Source organism: Pundamilia nyererei, unplaced genomic scaffold (assembly GCF_000239375.1).
Source record: "Pundamilia nyererei isolate P.nyererei 1_Seehausen unplaced genomic scaffold, PunNye1.0 scaffold00170, whole genome shotgun sequence".
In the NCBI taxonomy this organism is placed as follows: Eukaryota; Metazoa; Chordata; class Actinopteri; order Cichliformes; family Cichlidae; genus Pundamilia; species Pundamilia nyererei.
In genome coordinates, this window is record NW_005187571.1 from 646,455 (window position 1) to 671,038 (window position 24,584).

The window sequence follows — 24,584 nt, forward strand, 5'->3', positions numbered from 1 at the left end:
AAGTTGTCGCAATTCGACATCACATCCGTTTCTGGTGTTAGCTTAAACTCGGACAGGAAGTAGCTGTCAAAGAAGGGCGAATGGTGTTGGGAAAGTTTGCCATTATATACACATTAGCTTTCCTACAACGCAGGTGTTTTCTGAACTACCATGGACTGATTAGACTTAGCTCTGCTGCTAACGTTAGTTTCACTGTAAGCATAACAGTATTGTTTTTAGCTGTCAACGTTTGTTTTCCAAGATTTTGTGTTTATTTAATAATAAGTCGTACCAGATTGTTCAAGACTTGGACTTTAACCAGGTCACTCACTATCATGCACGTTAAAGAAGAGATTATAGGCATTTTAAAGCAGTTTGACATAGGATATAAGTTTTCCTATCTGCCATTGCTGCCCAGAGCTTCTGTGCTGATCCCGCTGTTCGTGAGGAGTGGGCGGCTGTACACCTTGCTGACGCTGCGTTCAAAAGAGGTAACTTGAGTGGGTAAATGCGGTTTCTTCTCACTTCTCTATCTGGGGTTCGCCACAGCATTTCATCTACCTTTATCTGACCGCTATCCCCAGCTTCCTTTTCTGTCACACCAACTCCGTGCATGTCCTCAGCATCCTTCTCCAATGCAGGCACCCTCTCTTCTCTGCACTTCCAAACCGTCCCAGCCTTGCCTCTAACCCGAACTATCCCTATGATGTACTCATTCCTAATCCTGTCCATCCCACTAACTTCCCCCAAAATCTCAAAAAGTCATCTCCAAAACATACATAAATACATATAGGTCGATTCACCAACTTTCAGTCTTGCTACTGTCTTTCCACGGGCAGTATTGTGGCAAGCACTGTTTCCTCACAGCAAGGTGGTCCAGGGCCTGAACCCACCATCTGGCTGGGGTCTTTATGTCTGACGTTTTGCATGGCTATTTCCCATAGACGGCAGTTAGTGGGGTTACGTTAATGGATGATTCTAAATGGCTGATAGGTGTGAAGGTGAATGCATATGATTGTGTCTGTGTAGCCCTGTAACAGACCTGTCCAAGATGTACCCTTCCTGTCACCCTGTAGCAGCTGAGATAACACTGAGATGGATGCTATCTCTCAGTCACTGTCTTCATCTATCCTGTAAATCCATCTTATTTATGTTTCTTTCTTTGTAGCTGAGGACCAGTGCTGGTGAGGTGTGTTTCCCAGGTGGAAAGAGAGACCCCAGTGACCATGACGATGTGGACACAGCTCTGAGAGAAGCGGAGGAGGAGATAGGTCTATCACCTGATGACGTTCAGGTGGTCTGTACGCTGTTTCCAATCATTAATAAGGTAGAATAAAACATGATTTTCTTTAAGAGTATTGACTGACTTGAGTCTTATTCATTTTCTCAAATCACCCCCTCCTAATTGTCGTTCTTTGTCAACAGACCGGTCTGTTGGTGACCCCAGTTGTTGGCTTCATAGAGGAGTCATTTTGTCCCAGTCCAAACCCAGCTGAGGTCAGTGCTGTGTTCACAGTCCCATTGGACTTCTTCACCAGCAAGGAGGACCACCACTCTACATATGGTGTCGTTGGGATGTCGGGGCTGCTGCACTCATTTTATTTTGTGGACACCGATTCGGGAAGCCAATATCACATATGGGGATTGACTGCCTTGCTGGCCATCCTGGTTGCTGTCCTTGCTCTTAAAAAGAAACCCGAGTTTGAAGTTGGCTTTGACTCTGAGGACCCACTAGCATTCTTCCAACAGATTCTACACAGAAGAATCAGTAAACTATGAACAGATTTTCCCCAATACCTGAAGCCCCATTGAATTTACTGTATAATTTCTATGAATGTGTGTAATAATTGTTTGAAAGGATGTATATAAACTTTTCAGTGTGGTGAAAAGATGCAAATAAAAAGATATTTTCAGTTTTTCAAAATTCATTTAATGTAGCAGCAGGATTACAGATATAAACAAAGAGTATACAAATGTCCAGACAAAGGCAAAATTACATGTTAATAATAGTTCAGATGTATGATAACACACCAGGTTTGACCTTTATCCCTACTGCAGGGTCGTAAGGCTAGATACTAAAGCTCAAGCTACACAGAACGGATACAACAGAACTGTTGGAGAATGTGAAATAGAAGCGAACTAGGAAAAGTGAGCAAACTGATTACACACAAGATACAGCTCACACTATTGGCAATTTAATTTATCATGGTTGCCCCTTTTGATCAAGCGTTTCACAGCAACAATAGTAATGTTGACAAGCACATCAACACAAAGTTCTCGCTAAAAACAATCTCCACTGTCTCGTCCCTTTTACCTCACATGTACAAATCTCATGAGGCATGAAAAGCATTTTCAATAGAAAACAACAAGGTGACAATTCACTGGTGAAGCTGCACAATATTATGTTGATATCTTGCAACGGATTGAGAACATGTTAAAGTATAACAGTTACGGTTATGTCCGTGTCAGGGGGAGGAGAGAGTAACGGAAAAGCTTTCGGATGTTAAACAGTCTTAGAGAATAAAAAGGAGCAATGAGACAAAAGGGACACCAGTAAACACAGCAGAGCAACGTTTAAGTTATCAAGGCACACAAAGTTCTGTTGAAAGCATCACAATTGAAATTCAAAATACCCCTGCAGTATATTTCACATTTAAATATACATGGATATTCATTTACATGACTGAAGGACAAAAATATTATGCAAAGATTTGTGTGCTCTTTTCAACGCCTTTAAATCAACAGTTTCTTTTTTTTTTTTTTCCTCCCCCCCGGTGAAGTGGCTATTCGACAAAGTCGGACTGAAATGAATAATAATAATAAAACTAATGGTCGGTTTTGAAATTACACCACAATCAAAAACAATTTGACCAATGTACAGTGACACAAATGACAGCTGGTGCCGCCCTGCCCATCCCCTTCCCTCCGCCTCAAAATATATCTTCTCTAAGCCTAGTATTGGTCCGATGTCAGATGTAGAGCAAGCTCCATTCCACACACCATGAGGTAAAATTTACATTCATGAAACCGAAGTCACGGGTTGGCTTTCTGTGTTGGTATGGCTTTAAGAGGCATTACTGTTCCGCACTTCTTCCACAACATCATGTGCTCTTTAGCTCCCCTAACTGAGAGGGATGGAATGCTTGGAAACATCACTACTGCACTCTAACTTGATCTACAGTTAATGGACGAGTCAAAGTGCCATTTGAGATGCATGATGTTAAAAACAAAAACAAAAGAGGAGTTTAAAATACAAAACGCCCACACAAAACACACAGAGCACAAAAAAGAGGAGTAAACTTCACGTTATGTTCTACAGTTTGCGTAAAGTCAATATCATGACAGTAGATTTAAGTCTAACATAATCACTTGATGTCCACTTACATTTCTAGTTTCAGTCATAGACTTAATAAACCTGCGCTTCATTTCAGGGGAAAAAACCAACAAAACACTAGCAATGATAGTTCTTTGCTATGAGCAAAAAAGAAAAAAAGTTTAGTTTTACAAAAATACTCTACATTTTGATACATGGATTACAAAATTCTAAAAAAGATAAGTTACTTTTAAAATGGATCACTAACAGCTGCAAAGATAAAAGAGTATGACCATGAAAATGTAAACAATGCATGTGAGCAATGCGATACTAATGTCTGAAGTCTCCAAGAAAAAAAAACATATGTACTTTTTTGGGGGGGATAACGCCAAATTGGCTAATATTAGATTTGGAAAGTTCAACAATGTCAACTCTTCATTGAAAAATAGAGTGATGTATCAAATTGGTGGAAATGTTAATGAGATAAACTGATCTATGAAGCAAAGTACCTTCGCAAAACTATAAGAAATCTTGTAAAAGAGCAAAACAAAACAACCCCCCCAGCATGCTGAATTGTTAGCCATGTGAGAGCTGCATTATGTGAACGAACAAATGCAAATGAGTAAACGTTACGATGGCGAGGACAAAATGGCGACCATTCACAATCAGGAGCTTTGGTATGCCTGGGTGGGTTGCACTCCAGTCTGATCCCTCAACAACAGCCAGCACTGTAGACTCGATTTTTCTTCCAAACTAAAAACGAATGCAAGTGCTATTGATAGTACAAACTGTACTAACATGACACAGAAGTGTCCATTACTCCTCTACATAGCACCAAGGATGGAATCAAAAATGGCAACCTCTATGTAACAGATTTCATCTACCAGTGAGCCCCTGTTCACAACACAAAGAACAGGAGCCAGCTTCATGCGGCGCCAACCTGCACGGGCTACAAACAGAAACAGAAACTTAATATCGAAACACAACACGAACAACAGTAAAAACATTCCAACGAGAAAAACCGAGACTTAGTACAAAAGAAAAAAAACAAAACAATGTAGATCCTTCATGTAAATGTACAAACTAAATGAATCAGTATTTCAGATGTGTTGTCAGTGTCTAAAACACAAAAGGCCTAGTTACCACGCAAACACTGACAAGTGACAATGCCGTTTGTGGGAATGGCTGTTTTTGGATAGACTTGACTGGACCACTGGGACTGAATACAAAGAGGGACTCAACAGTGAGCAGACGTTCTATACAAAGTTGTCTAGACCTCAAAAATACTCTGACATGAGAGAAAATGTAAAAATGATGTATCTATTTGTACAAAGATGACTGCTTTCAGCTTTTCCCCCCTCTTCTTCTTCTTCTTTTTTTTTTATAACCCCACCCACTGGACGTTTCAGAGTACAAATTCATCTTAGATCAGTAGAGAGCTGTGGATGGATATAAGGAGTAGCAGGTTACACAAAAGAGGTTATAAAGTGCTTTAGATAAAATGTTTATAAAACCACACAACACTCCATTTTCACTAGTGGAAAGGTTTTTTTTCTATCCACATTTAACTGATAAAGAGTTAACTTTTTCAAAAGCAACAAAAGGAAAAAAAAAACCAAAAACACACCCTAAATAGTTGAATGCTATTTAAAATTTCACCAAGAAAGGCCTGCACATAAGAGAACACTGGGAAGTGCCAACAAAGGCCACATCACATGGATGAATCTCATTTATGAGTGTGCAATATTCCCTCAACTCACCAGGGTGCTTTCAGTAACACAATGTCTTTACCGGACTTTTTGTGATAAAAATTCATTTCATACTTGTGGTGCCGACACTAATATTAAACTGTGCTGCCTCTAATAATAAACCGCTTGAGTGCAGACTCCACCCATGCCAGTAAATGTTATTAAAAGAAAACATGAAACATTATCCTACAAAGAACTGTACAGTCTAATATTCTGTACTCTTGGAGCAAATTTAATGGCATTTTTGACATATGCAAATGTAAGCTGTGTATTAACAGCATGATTGTTCATATTCTCCACAGCAAAAGAAGTTTAAATCGAATTACTGTGACGTGATTTTATCCCTGTTTTTACATCAGCTAATCTCCCAAACTGACAAAATAAAAAAAATAAAAACACCCACTGTCTCAAAGTGAAATGAAATCTTGGGGAGTTTACACACTCAAAATGAGATTCTGCCTTTATCTGACAGTTATGTGCAATCTGATATTCCGTAACTGACTGTTTTTTATTTTTAAATCTGCCTTCACAACACTCTCCCATCACGGCACCATTCCTCTGTCACCGTTCCTCTGTTGCTGACATTCTTTATCCCTTTCCTGTTTTTTCCCACAAATATTTTTATCCTCATCATCATAATCATTACCACCACCGTCATCATCTCTTAAGCTCACATTATTTTAAAAAGAAACAGGAAAAAACAATAACAACTGGCAACAAAACACTGCATTTGTGCGGCTGGATAAAGCAGTTATTACAGGCCTCTCTGATCCTGCAAGAGGGGTAATAACAAAGGTGGGTTCATTAATTCAAGAACAATGGATAAATGGAGGCTACAGTTAATGATAAATATTTCTTAAAAACAGGTCACATGAACTCATGATTTGGGTTTTCAGTAAAAAGGGCAAGTAATTCTTAAATATTTAAATGACTTTTTTTTTAAGCATTGGCACAAACCCCTACACACGGCCATTTTTAGGGTGTATAACTCTGAGCTACATACACATCACTCACCCCCTAAGTGCTGACAATGGTCCAAACAATAATCACTGCTTCTGTAGGCTTTCCAGTAGGTCCTCAATTTTATCCATGCTGGACGATGTTGATATGGATGCCTGCAGTTGATTCTGTAAGCTGCTCTGTATCTGTGTCTGTAGACTGGTCTGCATTGGTGTTGGTAGGCTCGCTTCTATGTTTCCTTGTAAACTGGACTGAAGGGCTGTTTGTGTGTTTGCCTGCATTGCGTTCTCCAAGGTGGTCTGCATTTGTGCCTGAAGGGTGTTCTGCAAGCTGCTATGCATGGTAGCTGGGATTGGGGAGGCAGCCTGGGCCATGGGCTGATCCAGCAGAGTCTGCATGTGACCGGAGTTCGGGATTTGGTTCTGCGCAGGTTGGCTGGGTCCAGAAGAAGTGAGCAGCTGGGATGAGTCTAAAAGAAAAAGAAAATAATTTTATCCATCATTAAACAGTAAATGTAGCATATAACTGTAGCAATGGAGTAAAACAAAAAGCATATGGATTAGAGCTGTGCCTGACTAGATGACCAATTATCACTACTGTCACTAGTGGGTATCAGACATACTAGCCGTTTAATCTAATTCTTTCAAATTTTAATTGATGCCAAATGCCGGTATATTGTGTCCTGGATGCTATGCAGCCATCTATCACCAGATGGAGCAATGTTGTTGACAAATGCCATAAATCTGTTAATCAGGCTTGATTTTTTTTTGTTAAGACTATTAGGGTTAGGTCTTTTAAAGGCGAAAGAATGAGTTTGCGGATAGAAGCGGTACCCTTCCCCTGAAGGGTGGATGGACTCTCCCTGAGTGATAGGGTGAGGAGTTCAGTCATTCAGGACGGGCTCAGAGTAGAGCCGCTTCTGCTCAACATCAAAAGGGGTCATTTGAGGTGGTTGTCTCCTGAGTAAGATGTTCCAGATGGGCATGTCCCACTTGGGATACACAGGAGAGATTAGACCTTTCGGCTGGCTGTGAACAACTCAATGTTTCTTCTGAGAAGTTGGAGGTGGTGGCTGGCAAGAGGGATGTCTGGGATTCTCTGCTTAGGCTGCTGACCCGTGACCCAACTTTAGATAAGCAGAAGCAAATGGCTAGATTATTTACTGATTTGTTCTTTTAGATTTTAACTTTTAATTAAGTGGTTGTCAAGAGTTTTCGAACAAGGTGCATCATTCGCAATGCACAGCCCAATACGCAACACTTTTCAGTTGCAATTTATTTATTTCTCGGATGTCAATTTGTCATATTTTAATAATATGTGAAAATCTTTTTTAGTACCATGTTTTCTTATTATATTTAATATTGGATTATTTTAAGTGTTTTGCCTTTTCTTCATTGTCTGGAGTAAAATGTGAAATATTTATAACGCAACATGTGAGGTACCGCACAGTTAGGAGGCATGATTTATTGTTGATAGATGTGATTAATGGTTTCAAATGCCTTTGTTTAGAGATTTTGACATTGTCCATTATACTTAATATCAGAGTGTTTCTTAGTTTTAGACTAATCAGACTAATTTTTTTATCCCTCTCATTTAGCCGACTAAGAGAATAGTCACCAGGAACCGGATATGGATATATACAAGTTAATAGGTCGAGCATGATAGTATCATATTCTTCAGAAAATAATAATTTAACATGGGTAACTTTGATTTACTCTACATTAAAAGGTGTAGAGGATCAAAACTGTCTTACCATTCTGAATGCCAAAAACAAACAGACTGGCCTGTCCTTGAGAAGCCACATTGCCACCCACAGATGTCTGGAAAAGCTGCTCTGGGGGCTGCTGACCAGGGCTGGCTACCACACCCACACCACCCTGCACCACAAAGATGGTTGTGGCGGGGGCTGGAGCCTGATTGTTGAGCTCCTGTGAGCCAATAGTACTCTGCAAGCTGGACAGATTTGTCTGTGGTATGAACAGCTCCACAGGTTGATTGTTTTGGACGGAGCTTGAACTTGGGCCCACTTGCATTGGCTGCTGTTCCTGGAACAAGCTCTGTTGTTGGTTCTCAGTGGTTGTTGAGTTGCTGCCCGAAGAGCTCTGGTCTTGGAAGGACATGGGCTCTGCTGTATCTGACTGGGTGATTCCAACGCTAATGGTCCCCATAGGGGAAGGGCCTTGGGTCTGGGTGCTAAAGAGAATAGTAGGGGCGATAGCCTGTGGGTTCAGATCTGTGGTGCAGAGAAGCAGACCTGTTTGCTGTGGTGCAGAGTTGCCCTGTGAGTGATTGGGAATACTTTGAAATAAGGAACCCTGCTGGCCCATTGGAAGCTGTGCTGGTTGTTGTTGGTTCTGCTGTGGGGACTGCTGCTGATCCATTGGGGTGCTCTGTTGCTGCATTTGAGACTGCGGTTGATTTTGAAACATTGAAACAGACTGATGTTGGCTGGCTGATGTCTCCATGGAGGAGATGAATGCCAGCTGCTGCTGTTGCTGGGGCTGATGGTTCGGCGTCAGGTATAGGGTTGATCCTGTGGACTGCTGCTCTGAGTTGAGACTGCCACTAGTCAGTACGGTCAGGGTATTCTGGATGAGGGCAGCCTGGACCTGCTGTTGGGACCCCTGGGTTTCGGCCATGGGCCTAGGCGACTGGAAGAGTTGCTGTGGGGGGGATGTGTGTGAAGGAGGTTGTGTTGGGAAGCTAGTCTGGATAGTAAGCAGTTCTCCAGCCTGTTGAAGGAGAGAGCTGGCCTGAAGGTGTTGCTGTAAATTTTCCAAAACCTGCTGCTCTTGAAGTTGCTGCTGTTGCTGTTGTAGGTTGCTCAACGCTTGATTTTGCTGCTGCTGCTGCTGTTGTTGCAGCTGATGTTGCTGTAAATTGGTAAGAATATGATTTTGTTGTTGCTGATCCTGAAGCTGAATATTGTTTAGAACTTGCTGTTGCTGATTTTGTTGCAATTGCTGTTGTTGAATATTCTCCATAATTTGCTGTTGCTCTTGTGGCTGTAATATAAGTTGCTGTTGCATCTGTATGTTGTTGATGACTTGCTGCTGTTGCTGCTGAAGGTTTCCAAGTATTTGTTGCTGTTGTTGAAACTGCTGTTGTATTTGTTGTTGCTGCTCCTGTTGTTGTATCTGTAGCTGTTGCTGTGCTGACAGTGAATTATCTGTACTCCCCAGTCTAAGGCTGTTCATGTTCTCCTGGACATGCTGCTGAAGGGATTCTGCAGAAGGTGTGGGGCTATACAGCACAGAATTGAGCTGCTGCTGAGCTACAGCTGCTTCTAACACCTGCTGGAGCGTGGTGTTACTTCCCCCCTGGAGTTCTCTAACTGCCCTTTCCAGCTGGGCCACCTCTTCCTGGGGAAAGAGGGAGACCTGGGACTGCTGTGGCTGTGCCTGAGAGGAAGGTGGTATCTGTGGCATGGCCACAACCACCACCCCTGCACTACTACTGGAACTCTCAGGTGACAAGCTTTCCTGGGGGTCTCTAAGGAACTGCTGGGGGACTTCTGGTGTCACAGGTGGTATTGTGGTGTCTCCTGACACAGAGAAGGAGGTTGTTGGGGCAATTTCTTGCTTTTGTATCGTGCTGAGGGACTCTAAGCTAGGGAAGACTGGGGGTGCCTGGGGAAGGTCCACATCTTCTGATGGTAAAGGCATTGTTCTCTGAAAGGACTCTCCACCTGGATGAGGACTAGAGCCAAGGTCCAGAGTCTGCTGCACTGTGATGAGTGGATCAGGGGATGACTGAGAAAGAAAAACAGTGTTAAAGACCGTATTTCTCAAGTAAATATTTTAAAATCTCTTCCTCAAAAAGCAGGGGGTATCTTACTTTGAAGACCTCTGTGGATGGTGGATTGCTAGACACTTCCATAGGTGTGTCCTCTTGCCGTTTGGATGTCTGGTCAGAGATTTCTGTTTGTTCAGAGGGCATAGATTTGATCGGGGTATCAAATAAGCAGGTCTTGACCATGGATATCCCCTCCGTTTTTACTGTCAGGACATTTGAGTTATCAGCTGGAGGTAAGAGTGGAGAAAAGGACTGTTAGAATGTGAGATGGCAACGATTAGGCACTTGAAATCTACATGAGGAGCTTAGCACAAATGACAATACATGACAAGCTGCATGTTCCATATTTGTAATGGATGATGTGGAGAACAAAACCCATCCAACACCAAGCACAAGGCAGTTTGCAACAATCATACAAACCAGGAGGGTATTATCTACTTTTACCATGACCACTTGCCATCAAAACGCTTTTTGTAATCCAACTACGAATATTACTTGTTAGACTGCGCACATGGCAAACAGCCACTTTGTGTTCCTGTTTTAAACTTAAATTGAATCAACTAAAACTACTAAGCTTCAACATCCAGCTTAAAAAGGAAGGAGTTTCCAAAGTTCAACCAGGAATTTTAAAACCAAGAAATAGATGTTTCTGATGACGGGCCTGACAGCAGCAAAGCATTCTGACACATTTTGTTAGTAAACCTTTCTATCCAGCGGATTAGATAGCGTTCTGTGTCTTAAATATGGAGGCTGTTTTTGACACCCTGCACCTTCACCATTTCCCTCTCACTCTCCCACTCTTACCTGTGATCCACCTCCTCTTTATTTTATGTGCAATTTCTTCTTTTCCCCTTGTCACTCAGACTCAGGCTACCAGCTTCACCGTGCCTAAAATTACTTGAACCCACGCAAAAGTCCCGTTTCATCTTCCAACATTATGCTGATATGAACTTATAGTTCCACTTAAACAGGATTTTCAGTGAGTTAAACAATTCCCGTTTTTATCTCAGCTGGTGGGGGGCTTTGACAGTTCTGTGCCATTGTGAGCTTTAATTTTTTAAATGAAACACAAGAAGAAAAAACAATTAAATAACCTTGTAAAGTAAAAGCCATAAGTGTCTGTTTTATTAAATGTATTTGACATTTGCAGATTTCAAGTAAATCAATACGATATTCCAAGAATTTTTAGTAGAGATCACTTATAATAAATCAACTGCTGAGACTTATAATTATACATTTCTTAAATGCTACATCTCCTAAAATAACAATAAAACAAATAATTCAGATTATTTAAATAAACTACCATCCTGCTACTACAATCCCTTGTTAATAATAAGATCGCTGAATGCTATGCCACCTGTTCCAGACATGCTCCAATGTCAGGACCAATTATATCTGCTACACATTTACATATTAAACCTTCATCTGTTAGTGGAAACACAAAGGACTGCCAGTGATCCCTACATCTCTTTTTGCCATTAGGGTAAATGTGTCTGTGACAGCAATAATTGCGGCATTGCTTAATCAGCCATTAGATTTGTCTATATGATTGATTATAATGGTGTAGTGCTATTAAAACTTGTTATAACTATCTGAAAACAGTACTATGTTAGCTCTATTCACTCTCTTCAAAACAGAAATAGCCCATAAGTGTCACACTTAGCAATAAGTGTCAACATTTAAAAGCCATCAATGCCACGACGGCTGAAAATCGTGAACTATGTAACTTTCATGCATAGGCTGCTTGCTGTTACCTGAGTCTGGAGTGTAGGTGAAGGGTTGGGCTTCATGTGATCTACCGGCATTGGTCATCACAAAAATACCCACAGAAACAGGAGAAGTGATTGACTGGTTGTGAAACGGAGGGACTGTCACTATCAAGTGATTCTGGAAAAAAAGATCACATTTTTGTGTCAAGTGTATGCCAAAAAACAGGTTTGATACAGCAGCTTAGATTATTCAGTGAAAAACTCAAGGGGATCACCATCATCCCCACTTGCATATACCTGATGGAAAAGATCCATGTCAATCTTTGCTTCGGCTTGCCAGGAATTATCATCTGAGAATTCAAAAAGATTTGAGAGGGTCTATATGCAGAAAACCATTAACACACATGACATCGAGCTACAATGCTACTGACAAAAGAAATTGCTACAACACCTGTAATGTTCTCCTGAAAAATAACTTTGGTTCCTTTAAGGAAGTTCTTTCCGATTATAAAAACTTCCTCGCCTCCTTTCGCTGAGCAGCTGTGGAGACTCTTTCTCAGGATCTCTGGCACTCCTGCTGGCTGAGCTGAAGAGTAAAAGAAGATTCAAACTATCATTAATAACATAACATAAAACTAAAACACATATTATAAATATTAGCCATCAAATTGTTTCAGGAATCCTAGTTGGCTGTTACTCACTGCAGAGGATCGGCGATGAGGGAACCTGTAAAGTCAGGGTTGATCCATCAGGCTGGGGGATGCTGACTCTGAAGGCCAACCTGGCTCGTGTACTCTTCTTCTTGGATCCTGCAACACCAATGCGGGCTTCGACATCTGCATTACGGAGCTTCAAAATTCCTACACAGTCCACCCTGTAGAAACAACACAGGAAGGAGAAGGAAGGGATAACCAAATATACAAAAGCACATACCAAATACTTTTTAAATATCAACACTGCAAGTAATAACTAGTCTTTAATTATCTGTAAGAACTCCTTACGCAAGTGTCATGTCATTGCTGGGCTCCAGAGGAATCTCAATAACTATGGTGCCTTCTATGTCCACCTCTTTGCAAGCAGTGGTGTTGCGTCCTGTCACTCTGCATGCCTGGTAGAAACCGTGAGGCTTCACTCTGCCTGCATCATTTGCTACAAACACCTGCAGCACAACTGATTCACTCACACCTTCCAACTGCAGACAAAAAAATAAAAAATAAAATTAGTTTTCCAGATTCTAATAAAAACCCCAAAACAAACAAAAAAAACAAAACACCTCAGCCCTGAAAGATTTTCAGTTAAATATAAAAGTTTTAATCATTTGCCAATCAACTCAATCATTTATCTGTGAGCATTATTCATGGTACAAAAGAAGCATGTGATCTGTTCATAACCACTGAGCCATTCAAGAGCGATGTCAAGAATTTATTACTTTAATAATGAATACAAGGCAATCACTATTCATTCACTATCCCTACCCTGATTTATCATCAAGAGGTAAAGGTACTTGTTTGGTTGTTTGCAGTGTGAGTACTGGATTTACTGTTGATTTAATAAAAAAAAAAATTTAAAAAAAGAAATGAAATCAAAGAGACAAGTAGGTTATCCATGTTAAATGCCAGCTATTGAAATAGGAGAAAGGAAACAAGCACGTGGGCAGTGCTAGTACAATCTTTCTCGTGCAGTACTCCTCACTCAGTGTATTGGTTATATTCGATCTTATTCGGCAGCTTCTTCCTTTGGTGGTAATATTTCGTTTGTTAAGAAGCTGCTGGAAGCTTTTGTACTCCAACCTTGACAGTGGGGAATCCTTGTTGTGTACGATCTTTGACAGAACCTCTGCTGCCCTCAGTCAGATAGCGAGCTCTGTGCTGGGTCTCTGGCTGCACCAGGATCTTTAGCTCCTTCCCATCACTCCTCTGAGGGAACTGAGCAGACAGTGACCCACCTTTCACTGCAGTTCCTGACTCGAGAGAGCTGCAGAGGACAAAAAATGATGATGACATTAGTGTGACATCCAAGAATCCAATTACCCCAAGCAAAACTTTAATCAACCTTAATGTATTCCTACAAAGGGGAGAGGCACTCTGACCTAAAGAGACAGAATGTACTCTAGTAAGTGTCACCATACCTGGATATGGAACTGGTCTTATCTGTGCCCAGCTGGGATAGCACATAGTGAGGGGCTTTGGCGCTGTCAGCATCAAACACATCCATGCTGTCTTCTGGAGGAGCAGGCTTGGGACCGGGCCGCTGGCGAGGAGTGCGTTTTCTAGACTTGCGTGGCACCTCTGTGTTGTCATTGTAGGAGATGGAGCTGATCAAACTGAAGTTCGAGACAGACTCATCGGCCCACATGCTGCTGCTTTGCTCCGAGTCGGGACCTGGTGCACCAGATATGGTAGGTTCCTCTTGGCAAGACATCTGGCTGTCATCAAACAGATCCTCGGGTGGTGGGGATATGCTCAACACAGTCCTTCGCTTTGATGGAGTGTTCTGGGGCTGCTGGACTCCTAGCCCCGGCAACCCTCCCGGCCCTACATCCCCTACTGTAGCGTTTGCTCCACTGCTGCCTCTGTTGGGGGCACCCTCCGCACCTTGCATCTCTGAAACACCAGCGCCATCTCCTCCGCTGGAGTGGAGATGCTGGGCAACCTTGAGATGGTCTGACGATGAGGTAGAGGGGCCAGAGGATGTAACGCCTATGGCGAGGGAGGAAGAGGCAGAAGGGCTGGAGGTGGAAGAGGTGGCATCTGTAGTAGTGCATATAGATATAAAAGTTAGAACAGATGTTCACCACATAGCAGGCTAGCAGTCCCATTCAAGCAGCTGAATTTGTGCATGATTTGTATAGATTTCCCCTCTTCCCAACTCTAATTTCAACAAACTGTTGTGGGTTATGTGCTCTCACTGTGCATGCGAGAGCTGTCAAGCACTGACCAAATGTTCTGAAGTTAAAGTTGAGAAGGGTACTATAGGTCCCACAATGTTTTGATTTCCTACAAAACCTCTGATTAAAAATCAATGTGACAAAACTGACATGCCTTGTTTACAAAAACAAAAGCAAGCTACAAATTGTTACATACACATTGCCAGAAAGAAAAATAACAAAATCTGGTCAAACTTTCTTGTACAGCCAAATTTGCAAGCTGATAATGTGGCGCCAAATTAAATTTGCCAGGTTTACAGTAGAGTTTGTGCAATGTGCATTCAATAGTAAACAGTAGTTTGCGCATGCCAATTGGAATATTTGGTTGGGACTGAGCGTAGCCATGGAGACAGAATAAACAAGCCTCTGACCTATGGAGCAGTGAACTGCAGACCATTTTATATGCAGACACTCCCTGCCTCAGAGGGCACTTCCTGCAATAAAAATGAGACAGCCAATGAGCAACAAGAGAGCTGATCATTCAAGACTTAACTTCTGTCAATGAGTAAACTGGATGAGTTAATATACTGAAGGAAGGAGTATCTTTTGAAGTTTATCATTTATAGACACTCGGAAGCACGTTTGTTTGGTTAATGATGATCTAAAAGACATCACATGAGTCATGCTTTTGATCAGCACTGCTTAGGGCCAGCTGGGTCAGACATGATAGTAAAAAGGCAGCGTTAAAAAAAAGAAAGAAAAAGCGCGCTCTCTCCAACATGATTGTTCACCGGTTAGTTTGCTTTTTAGATGAAAACCATGACTAGAATCCTTCACAGTTTTAACTGATGTCAAGAACATCAAAATGCACCATGATCCAAGATCAGGCCATTTTCTTTGCTTTTGATAAGTGATATTGAAAAATACAGTCCAACGTTTGCTGGGGCAACTTCACTGTTTCATGAGTAGACAAAACCATTGTACTTAGTGAAAATGTTAGCAACTCTGTAACATGAGAGTCAAACACTTGTGCACGGTTCACGGTGCAACAGATGCATCTCTTTTACTTTTGTTAAAGGCATTTAAAACTCAAACTATAGAAAGGGCAATACTCAAATAAAGCGAAAGAAATTGAAAACGTGAAATGCAATATGCCAACTCTAAAACACTATATAACGTCATAACATGAGGGATGTTGTAGGAGATGATTTGGATCTGTAAAGCTGAGACAATCTGATGGGGTTTTTTTAATTTACATTAAGAGCCAAGGGAAAAATAAAATTTAGTACAAGCGTCAAAAAGTTATAAAAAAAAGAAACCCAAATCATAGGTGAAACAATAAATAAGAGGCCATGTCAGCATGCAAACGCTGCATTCTGAATTTAAAATTTTGATGTAGGTGTACATGTAGCTGGTGTTTATTGTCAAAGATGCAAAGGCGAAAACAGGGGAATTCAAATTGGTATTTATCTGCTCAGCTATAATACATACAATAAATGATCTGAACTGTCATTGAATAACATGAACGGCAGAACACTTTTTCCTGGTCACACTCAAAAGATGCATAAAATTACCGTCCCTGACCTGTGGGCCACGCTTTCAGGAACCTGGCCACAAAGAGTGTTAAATGACCAGTTAAGACATTAGTCTAAAACACTACATAAATATATATATATATTTTTTTAGAGATTTAGATTTATACTGTGAACTGGTTAGGTGAGGTGGTGGAGGTGTGTTTGCAGAGTGGGTGAATATAAAAGGTAAAACGCTGTCATGGTGCTTGATATGTTTAGAAATGTTTTTATTAACACTCTAAAAAAATCAAAACATTGAGTGGTTAAAATGTTGCCACTGTAGAGTTGGTTCAGAGCAGCTTCAACTCCATTGTTTAAAATACTCTCAACACTGCCTCCAGCCTCTGTACCACAGTACACAACACTACTGAGCACACAGCTGTGTGGAGTTAAATGATATCTTCACATCAGGTGCTAAGGGTGTTGAAATTTTTCACTAGGCCCGCAAACAGCGAGTGTCAAGTCAGGCTTCATAAGCAACGTCACTTTCCATGCTGCTGCTAGTTAACAGGATCGCCCACCACTAACAGTAAAAGATGCTGACAGACAACAACACAACAGACATCAATACGGTATAATATTGGAAAATTTTAAAGTTACAACATATATTTGAATAAATCCTGTGTTTAGCTGCACAGAAGGGCTTTAGAACTGACCCCCGACTGACTTGTTGGTGCTGTACCCTTGTATAACATGGGGCCCAGCTAACACGTAATAACCATGTATCGTCATGTCAGCAGTTTTGAAATACTTAATACATACTAGCCTATATAAATCCCCTTTAGTCGCAAATCTTGCCTCGGAAACTGATGAAAGGGTGAAGTTGCCCCCAGTCACTCACACAAGGCCACATTTCTTTACCCCTGCTGACTTGGGTAATAGTTTGTAACAGAGAAACTGATCCCAGATCATGGTTTTCATGGACTGAGCAGGTAGCTCACCTGACGCCAAGGCTGCAGAGGGGGGAGGTCCCGCCTCTCCCCCACTATTCTGGCTCATGGTGGGTGGGTCTGTCTGGGTGGACGATGGCTGGAGCTGGAGTTCTTTGGGGAGGAGGTCATATACCGACTCTGCCATAAAGGATGAGCAGGAGAATACAAATTAGTTTCTGAAAAATAAATGAGATTATTGGTAATTAGAGGACAATGCAACTAAAAAAAAAGATCCATACCCGCTCTTCTTAGATGAAAATATTCTGTTTTTAAATACCCATTTTCAGCAGGTTTCCTTTTAACCTGTTAGGAACGGTGGACCATGATGAAAATAGCAACCTTCAAGTCACAACTGCTTCCAACTTTTTAAAAATAGAACAAAAAAAACCATCTGCCTTTATTGCCAGTTAACTCAAATAGGTGTTGTCACAATTTAACCCTGGAAACATGAAGCACACAATGTTCTAACTTATTCTACTGAAAACAAGGCCTCAAGGGTTGCATAAGGCAGCCATCTTAGCCTCAAACTGAAGCTAATGCAGAACTGCTCGCAAGCACAGTCCAAGTCATAATACAACTGCTGGAGCTTAGTTCTAGAAATCGTCACAATTCTTCGCAAAATAGAACCTTGCCAACAGTCAATTTCACTTCCACTAATGCAAGCTTCATGGCAAAAACAAAACTCCTACAGTATCTCACCAAAACTGGTTGTTTCCTTATTTGCTTTCCGAAGACAAGTGGAAGCAATACTGCAATCCCCTAAAAATTCTGCAGTCAACACTAGCACAACACAGGGTATCTTATGATGAACTAAATTAGCCTCCCGTGGGGTTTGGTGTAATAAAACCCACAGAGTCATGAAGATATTTAATGGCAACATGATTCCTTGTAGACATAACGACCACTGCAGCCACACTGGAATAAATCAGATCTGATGCTAGATAAACACATGATTAGGTAGTGCGGTTGCTAAGAAACAGGCACCTATCAACACCTTAATATGGATATTTCAGCTTTGCATCGACAGCACCAAGGATGCGTAGTAGTCATCTAACACTTGCCTATGATTTTGTTCCCAACAGAGCGATGACGCTGACAAGACACATGATCTTGCACTTCTGTGATGTCAGTGATGGTGCTGAGCTGGTGGCAATGCATCACCAAAGTTCACACAATGAACAAATAAAATCTGCTATTGTTTGCATCAAATCCCCTTACAGCACTGCTGAATGAATAGCACAATCTAAATGTCAAAAGGCCAGAGAAAGTTTCATTTCTTTTTCTTAACAAATATAGAAAGAGCTGTGATATTTCACAGATCTCGGTGAGATCAGTTTCCTGTGCAGCTAGAAAAATAAAACGTGGATTTAAGTGAACCTGTTCACAGCAAGCTTCAGAGACTAGAGAACTGCCAGCAACCGTCTGATTGTGTGCACGAATATCACAACAGCCCTCAATCTTTGCCTGTGGTGCGTGGCATGAAGAAAGTGAGTCTTTGTTGCTGATTGCATTACAGATTGACTGACAACGAGACATGACCTCAGCTTTAACTAGTATCCCTATGAACAATAGAAGCATGCATAGTGGGTACACTGAACATGTGCTGTCACCTGCTTTGAACCCATGTATTAGGGCTGTTCGATATAACGATATATATCGGATGACGATATAAAAACATCTATTGTTTCATTTTACGCTATCGTTTGTTTGTTTCGTGGTGTTGCAAAATAAACTGTTTACGGCAATATTTTTTCATCGTTTTGATGGTCACTGTAGTGGCTATATTAATTTCTTAAAGTTCTCTCTTTCTCTTATATTTAATATAACCACACTACAGACAGACAAGCGTTTGTTTTTATGCGTTGTCGTTAGCAACAACGACGGTAAAACCACAGCGTGTCCGCTTGTTCCACATAAACCTTTCACAATAAAGCTCAAGATCCTGTTGAGACTTTTCAAAATAAACTGTATCACGTGAAAGATGCATATTGTTTACGGATGAGAAGCAAAAAAAGAGCTGCCAGGTGCTAAAAAACAAAAAACAAACCTTAGACTCAAGCGTTAGAACAGGCTTTTCCCCGCAGCACGCTGTGTAATAAATACTCAAAGAAAACGGCCGTTACAACGTATGTCTAAAAATGTATAGTTTCATGTATCAGTTAAAACACTCGACTCCAGGTACGTAATCCCCTTGCTGGAAACACTTCACGCAAGTCGAGCTGCCCGAGATTCACAGAATTTATAGAAAATGTTAAATTTTTGTGATTTATATCGTTATCGGACGATAGATGTCTTAATATCGGGATATGAGATTTTGGTCATATCGCACAGCCCTACCATGTATATGCTTCAGTATTCAATCACATGCAAACAAATGTTCTCTTCATAGACTCCCAACACATGTGCAGGAGTAGCATGGCACTTCTGCTAAAAAAAGAGCAGCACATAATAAAAAAAACAAAGGACAGAAATTGCTGTTCACTAAGCTGGGTACCCTCTTGCCAAGGTTGGCAAAAGGCTTACATGTACTGGACAGATCAAAAGGAGTCCACACTGTGTTAAAGAATGTCACTGTTGGCCTGAAAGGGGTATAAATCACCCGTTCTCTCTGGGTGCTTGCTGGTCACACAGCAACACAAAACAACCACAGAAAGTCATACTGTAAAAGGGTTCATTGTTCATAGGATTTTTTCTTTAAAAAAAACAAAAAAAAAACAGCACACATGCACTACAAATGGTTGTTTATTAGAAATAAACTTTACAGAATCTTATAATCTTCTTGACTACAACTCAGAGCTCTACTAAATTACCCCTCTAAAAGTTCACCACAGTGCAGTTTAAGCCTAAAGGATTTGCTCGTGGTGGGAAACCTACCCAAGAAATGTTTTCAAATCAGAGGCATTTTAAGGAGTCTTTTATGAATCATAAAAGCCAAAAATAATGATTAGCATGTTTACCTGCAGCACAAATTTGTTTAAATGTGCACAAATATTAGGTTGAGACACACACAAGATTCAATTACCTTGTGACACAGGCCAATAACCACACATTGTTATTGAGTCAATCACTTCAGGTTCATAAATGCACAGATTGGATTGCTGTCAGCGATTTAATTTTTACTTTTGAAGCACACTTTCCAGTTTAGGGTGTGCAGTATATGCAAAAGAGTGTGTCTATATTCAAACCGTGCTGTGACTTGTGCTCGTGGAGACTTGAAATAAAAATGATTAATTGGAGCCCTATTGTTATTTTCTCCCATTTATTCTCTATTTTCTTTGAATTTAAAATTCCATCTAAAGCAAAAAAAAAAAAAAGCTCATTATAATCCATCAACTAAACAGCAGCATTTCCAAATGCTTTGTTGAGAGTCCAACAGCCATAATGTTAAGTAGGGCTTTTATTTTCATGTACAATTTTGGCTTCTGGCGATTATTAAATTAAAATGAATGTGGTAAAACAAATATTCTTCTGGAATCAATTTCATTTGAATGTTCCTGTTTAAATTTAAATCCAGCAGAAGTTGTGCGTCCACACCCCTGCATAAACCTGCACCTCACCTATTTAATCTATCCAAAAGTATAACTTTCAAAACCAAACAAGCTTTCTGTAGGTGAAAATATCACTTTCCCCAAGAGTGCAGCTCTGTGGCTACCTGGGCTTCTTTTTTAAGCTTCCCATTTGTATATAAACCTCCAGTGGCGGAACCACTCTGTATACCTTTACAAAGATAACAACATCAAACGAGTAGCGCTGATTAAAGCTAGGTGATAGATTCACTTTTTCAGGAAAACCAGAAAATGTTATTTTTACTTTTTTAAACAGACTCTGTGGGCTTAGAAGCCGTTTTGCAGCATATACAAAAAATCCTGAAGTTTGAAAACAAATGTTATCTCAATTTTAAATGTGTGTGAGAAACAGTATACTAAGTGCTTCAATTAGTGGAAACACCATACTAAGAAACTGCTGCAGTGTCAACAGCTGCTGTTTGGATTTTGTTGCACACCTTCTTCCGCACGTACAGCAAAGTCCTTGAAGCCAGTCTCGTCAGTCATCACTGTCCTGAAATGCCTCCAGGAAAATTATCTTTAATTTTATTCGTCACCTGTGCTTAACCCTAGAACACTAACGTCGGATGATTTTCACCCACGTGCTTGTAGTCAAATGCCATCGTTTGTTTATTTCTCCCACAGTTGTCAGCGATGCAAAGAGATTGTGCCTTCTCTGGACAAGGCTCACACGACGAGGAAGAGGTGGGCAGAAGAAAAAGTTATGTCTATTATTTAATTTTTAAACAATATTTTCGTTTACGATTCTCAGTTTATTTATTTTTTACTCATTTTGAAGCGTTTATATAGGGTCCCCCAATGATACTGTTTTCATTTCATGAGACGTTGTTTAAGGGGAAATGTAACAAGAGTACTTCAATTTGCCACATATTAGGTTACTTATTCAGATGGGAAGTATGTTTTATCAGCCATATGATATCAGGTAAAAAATACCTGACATTAGTGACAGTGTTATAAAACTGCACATAAGTGTTCTAAGAACTGCCCTCTGTCAAAACAGATAAAAACCTCTTTAAAAGGTTTTCTGACCAATCCTTAAAATAGGTTTTAAAATGTAGGTTAACTCTCCAGTTCACAAAATACACTTCCTGCACTACATTTTGGTCTTATTTTGCTTTACAGTAGCAAGTTTGACAAGTCTGTTTGGACAAATCTATAAGCTTGTCCAAACAGTAGCCTACAGCACACTAACCTACCAGGAGGTGGACTGACTTTAACCTAGACTTAGAACAATTAACTTATTAGACAAGCACATGTTTGGTTTGTTTTTTCCATGTTTAAAAAAAAAAGGGGGGGGGGGAATGCATCACAACCTACAGTGTTGCTTTAATTATGGTTTTGAACACATAACAATATGGTCAAGCCAGAGTAGTGACATAAAAGCTACTTTCCACATTTAAACCACAAAAAATGCCATTTTGGCTTTTAAAGCTAACGGTTTATCTTAAATTTTAAATTACTGCAAGAAATGGCCCAATACAATTTTTATTTGCTTTCAGCCTGCTAGTGCAAATCAGATGGATAAACAAGGTTTAACAAAATTACTTAAACGACATTTCTACAGTGTAAATTGATTGTACTGTACTCCTAATCATAATTTTATGGATTCTGCTTGTGGCTGTAGCTATAGAGGTGAGCATGCATGGGGATGTGGATGCTAGCAGAGGGAAACCACAAGGCCACATTAATTATTAAACAATACCATACAAAAGATGGTCCTCTGCTAATATATGTAGGCAACTTTGTGACAACTACATATCTGAGCAACAATCAGCTGCTTCTAAAAGTAGTCTCTGGTCTCTACAGTGTACAAACTGAGTCTACATGTAATACATGCCATACGCATTTCGACTTTTAAAAACAGAAGCTCTGTGGCCTTTAACTTGTGCCCTGTCCCCACTGAACCAACCATTTGTCCACTTAGAGAAACTGTATAACTTTTTGGAAGTGAGGCTGAATTTCACTGGTCCTTGAGGATAAAACAAAACAAAAAAACAAAAATGGAAACCTGTGTCATGTGGGGAGATTTCAACACTCTACACCAAGCAACAGCTAGCACTGTCTGATGTCCAAAAACAACTCTAAGGACATTGTATTAAAAGAAAACATATGGAGATGATTGACTTTTCTACTCCTGCACAAGACAATCTGCATTTATGAACAAGCCGCCAAAGGTGCACCGAAAAGGCAAACACAAACTTGATTGTGATTTAAAGCTATGAGGCAGCATGCTTTAAAAGAATATTTCAAAGAGGAAATGTCTCAGGTAATTATGAATACACAGATATGTGCACATGCACGTCACGCACATAACAGAATGAAAAATTAACTCCAGTTTCATTAATAGTTCACCATTTATTGCAAGCTCAGCAGTCCTTGGGGCCACAAATACCACCTGGTGTGTGTAGGCGTTATTATTTATTAATTTCTGCATGTAAGAGACACAAAGGCAAAATCCCCCCCCCCAAAGAAAAGGAAATCAATAATGGCAACATTAAATGAAGGAGTCTTAAGGCAAATGACTGTTCTTTCAATCGATTCAAATGCAATTTGTTTCAAAAGCCGACTATGCAGTGGTGTACATCAGAAAATTGGCACAATGTACGCTAATTTAAATGATGATAAAGCACTTTGGATGTAGTTTCCAGTATGTAGCCCTTTGCTTACTTTGTCTAAGTAGGTACGGCCTGTTGAAAAAAAAAAACAAAAATACGCCGTCCACCCCTGAGACTTTTTTTCTTGGAAGCCATCATTTAGCTAATGTATCCTAATGTAAACCACTTTTACACAGATGAAAGAAGCAGATGAAACTTGTTACTAAAGTTATTACTTGTAACTTTAGTAACAAGTTAACTGACATCCATCTTACTTAGTCACCAGGATACATCATATATTGTGGCACGTGAATAACACTGAATTGGATTCTGTGCCTTCATTCAACATAGCCAGAGTAAGTAGCAAGAGCTGCACTTGCACACTGTTGTCCCATTGCTATAGGCTGTTGCAAGCTTTTTTGTTGTCCAACACTTAACGGCATCGTTACTTTCGAGTAATCATAGTTTCATTGAGTGTCTTGTAATAAATTAAATATTTCAAAAGGTTTCACTGGAAAGTACTGCTGTCTTTAGACTGTAGTGAAGTCAGCCCATGCTTTACCTTTAAAGGACGGCCAAAAATTACCCACAAGACTGCAGTCAATAAAGTGGAAGGCAGGGCTATTAACATTAAAGCAAGGGAGAGTTTACTATTGGCCTACATTTATACCTGAGAGACATAACAATGGGAGAAGGGCCTGCTTTCTTTAAAAAGAAACAAGTGAATGTCTGTACTGAGTGTAAACATATTACACAAAGCAAAGGCAGCCAGGGACAAGTGGTTAATGTATCCTGTATGTAACCTGTGGGAGAAATGTGTTGTGGAAGTAAATCTCCCTTGTGTATATGCTACAAACAAAACATGCTTCTTTTTTTTTTTTAATCCCAGTAATGAGAGTAACGTAAAATCTGTGTCCTGACATAAGGTAACAATGAGGAGAAAACCAATATCCCACCCACACCAATCACAACCACTTACTAGAATATCTATTGCTTTTACCATTGGTTAGTAACGATTGTAGTAGAATTACACATTCTCCAATACCCAATTCAATTAGTGTTTTCACTTAAACATTGTGCTACTTTCCTGTGAATTAAAACATCTTTGCAGTGAATTGTTGTTCACCTAGCCTAACTGGATTTCCTAAAAGCAAAATACTCAATTCACTGTACATGCATGATGGGTATGAACAAAACTTTTGTTAAGTATGTTGACAATTTTTCTGGACCTCTCTTTATGTCCTGTGATTACTGGACACTTATCTTTGGCCAAACAGACATGATCGAGTATGTAAGTAGAGCTGGGCGATAGAACGATAACGATATGTATCGCGATATAACTTTTACTCGATAGAGAAATTAAGCTATCGCGATAGACCTCGCCGCTCTTGTCCTTTTTTTTTTTTTTTTTTAAAGGTCAGCCAATCCAAATTCAGTAGCGCAGAGCCGAACCAATCACAGCCGCAGCGTCACGTCGCGTGACTTGTTACGTACAGCACAAGTGCCAAGCCGCATGTGTGTTTGTTTGGGAAGCAGCCAGCGGGTAAT

At 40.3% G+C, this 24,584-nt stretch overlaps 2 protein-coding genes across 3 annotated transcripts in view; one reads left to right on the plus strand and one right to left on the minus strand.

Moving 5' to 3' along the window:
- On the plus strand, positions 1–1,895 carry nudt7 (nudix (nucleoside diphosphate linked moiety X)-type motif 7). Of its 2 annotated transcripts, XM_005745963.1 has the most exons (4): positions 1–301; positions 398–470; positions 1,148–1,306; positions 1,405–1,895. In XM_005745963.1, exons 1-4 carry the CDS (start codon positions 81–83, stop codon positions 1,756–1,758), a joined length of 807 nt encoding a protein of 268 aa, XP_005746020.1. In that variant the 5' UTR covers positions 1–80; the 3' UTR covers positions 1,759–1,895. The 2 variants fall into 2 exon arrangements, with proteins under 2 accessions (XP_005746020.1, XP_005746019.1); XM_005745962.2 differs by having other exon boundaries at positions 2–470.
- Positions 1,887–24,584, minus strand: part of nfat5a (nuclear factor of activated T cells 5a) — a 26,596-nt gene continuing 3,898 nt past the window's right edge. Inside the window, exons 2-12 of the mRNA XM_013914088.1 lie at positions 16,886–17,014; positions 13,633–14,254; positions 13,295–13,478; positions 12,506–12,696; positions 12,206–12,378; positions 11,956–12,090; positions 11,802–11,854; positions 11,550–11,682; positions 9,838–10,022; positions 7,754–9,752; positions 1,887–6,469 (exon numbers count right to left, since the gene is read on the minus strand). Of these exons, the coding sequence (XP_013769542.1) occupies positions 6,087–6,469; positions 7,754–9,752; positions 9,838–10,022; positions 11,550–11,682; positions 11,802–11,854; positions 11,956–12,090; positions 12,206–12,378; positions 12,506–12,696; positions 13,295–13,478; positions 13,633–14,254; positions 16,886–17,014 (4,187 nt within the window). The 3' untranslated portion in view covers positions 1,887–6,086. The remainder of the gene's footprint in view (positions 6,470–7,753; positions 9,753–9,837; positions 10,023–11,549; positions 11,683–11,801; positions 11,855–11,955; positions 12,091–12,205; positions 12,379–12,505; positions 12,697–13,294; positions 13,479–13,632; positions 14,255–16,885; positions 17,015–24,584) is intronic.

Bases quoted from the DNA above. Each gene is read 5' to 3' on its own strand.
- nudt7 (XM_005745962.2), top strand. From the start codon at position 81: ATGGTGTTGGGAAAGTTTGCCATTATATACACATTAGCTTTCCTACAA. The intron at 471-1,147 runs GTAACTTGAGTG...CTTTCTTTGTAG, and splicing joins TGACGCTGCGTTCAAAAGAG to CTGAGGACCAGTGCTGGTGA. The intron at 1,307-1,404 runs GTAGAATAAAAC...CTTTGTCAACAG, and splicing joins TGTTTCCAATCATTAATAAG to ACCGGTCTGTTGGTGACCCC.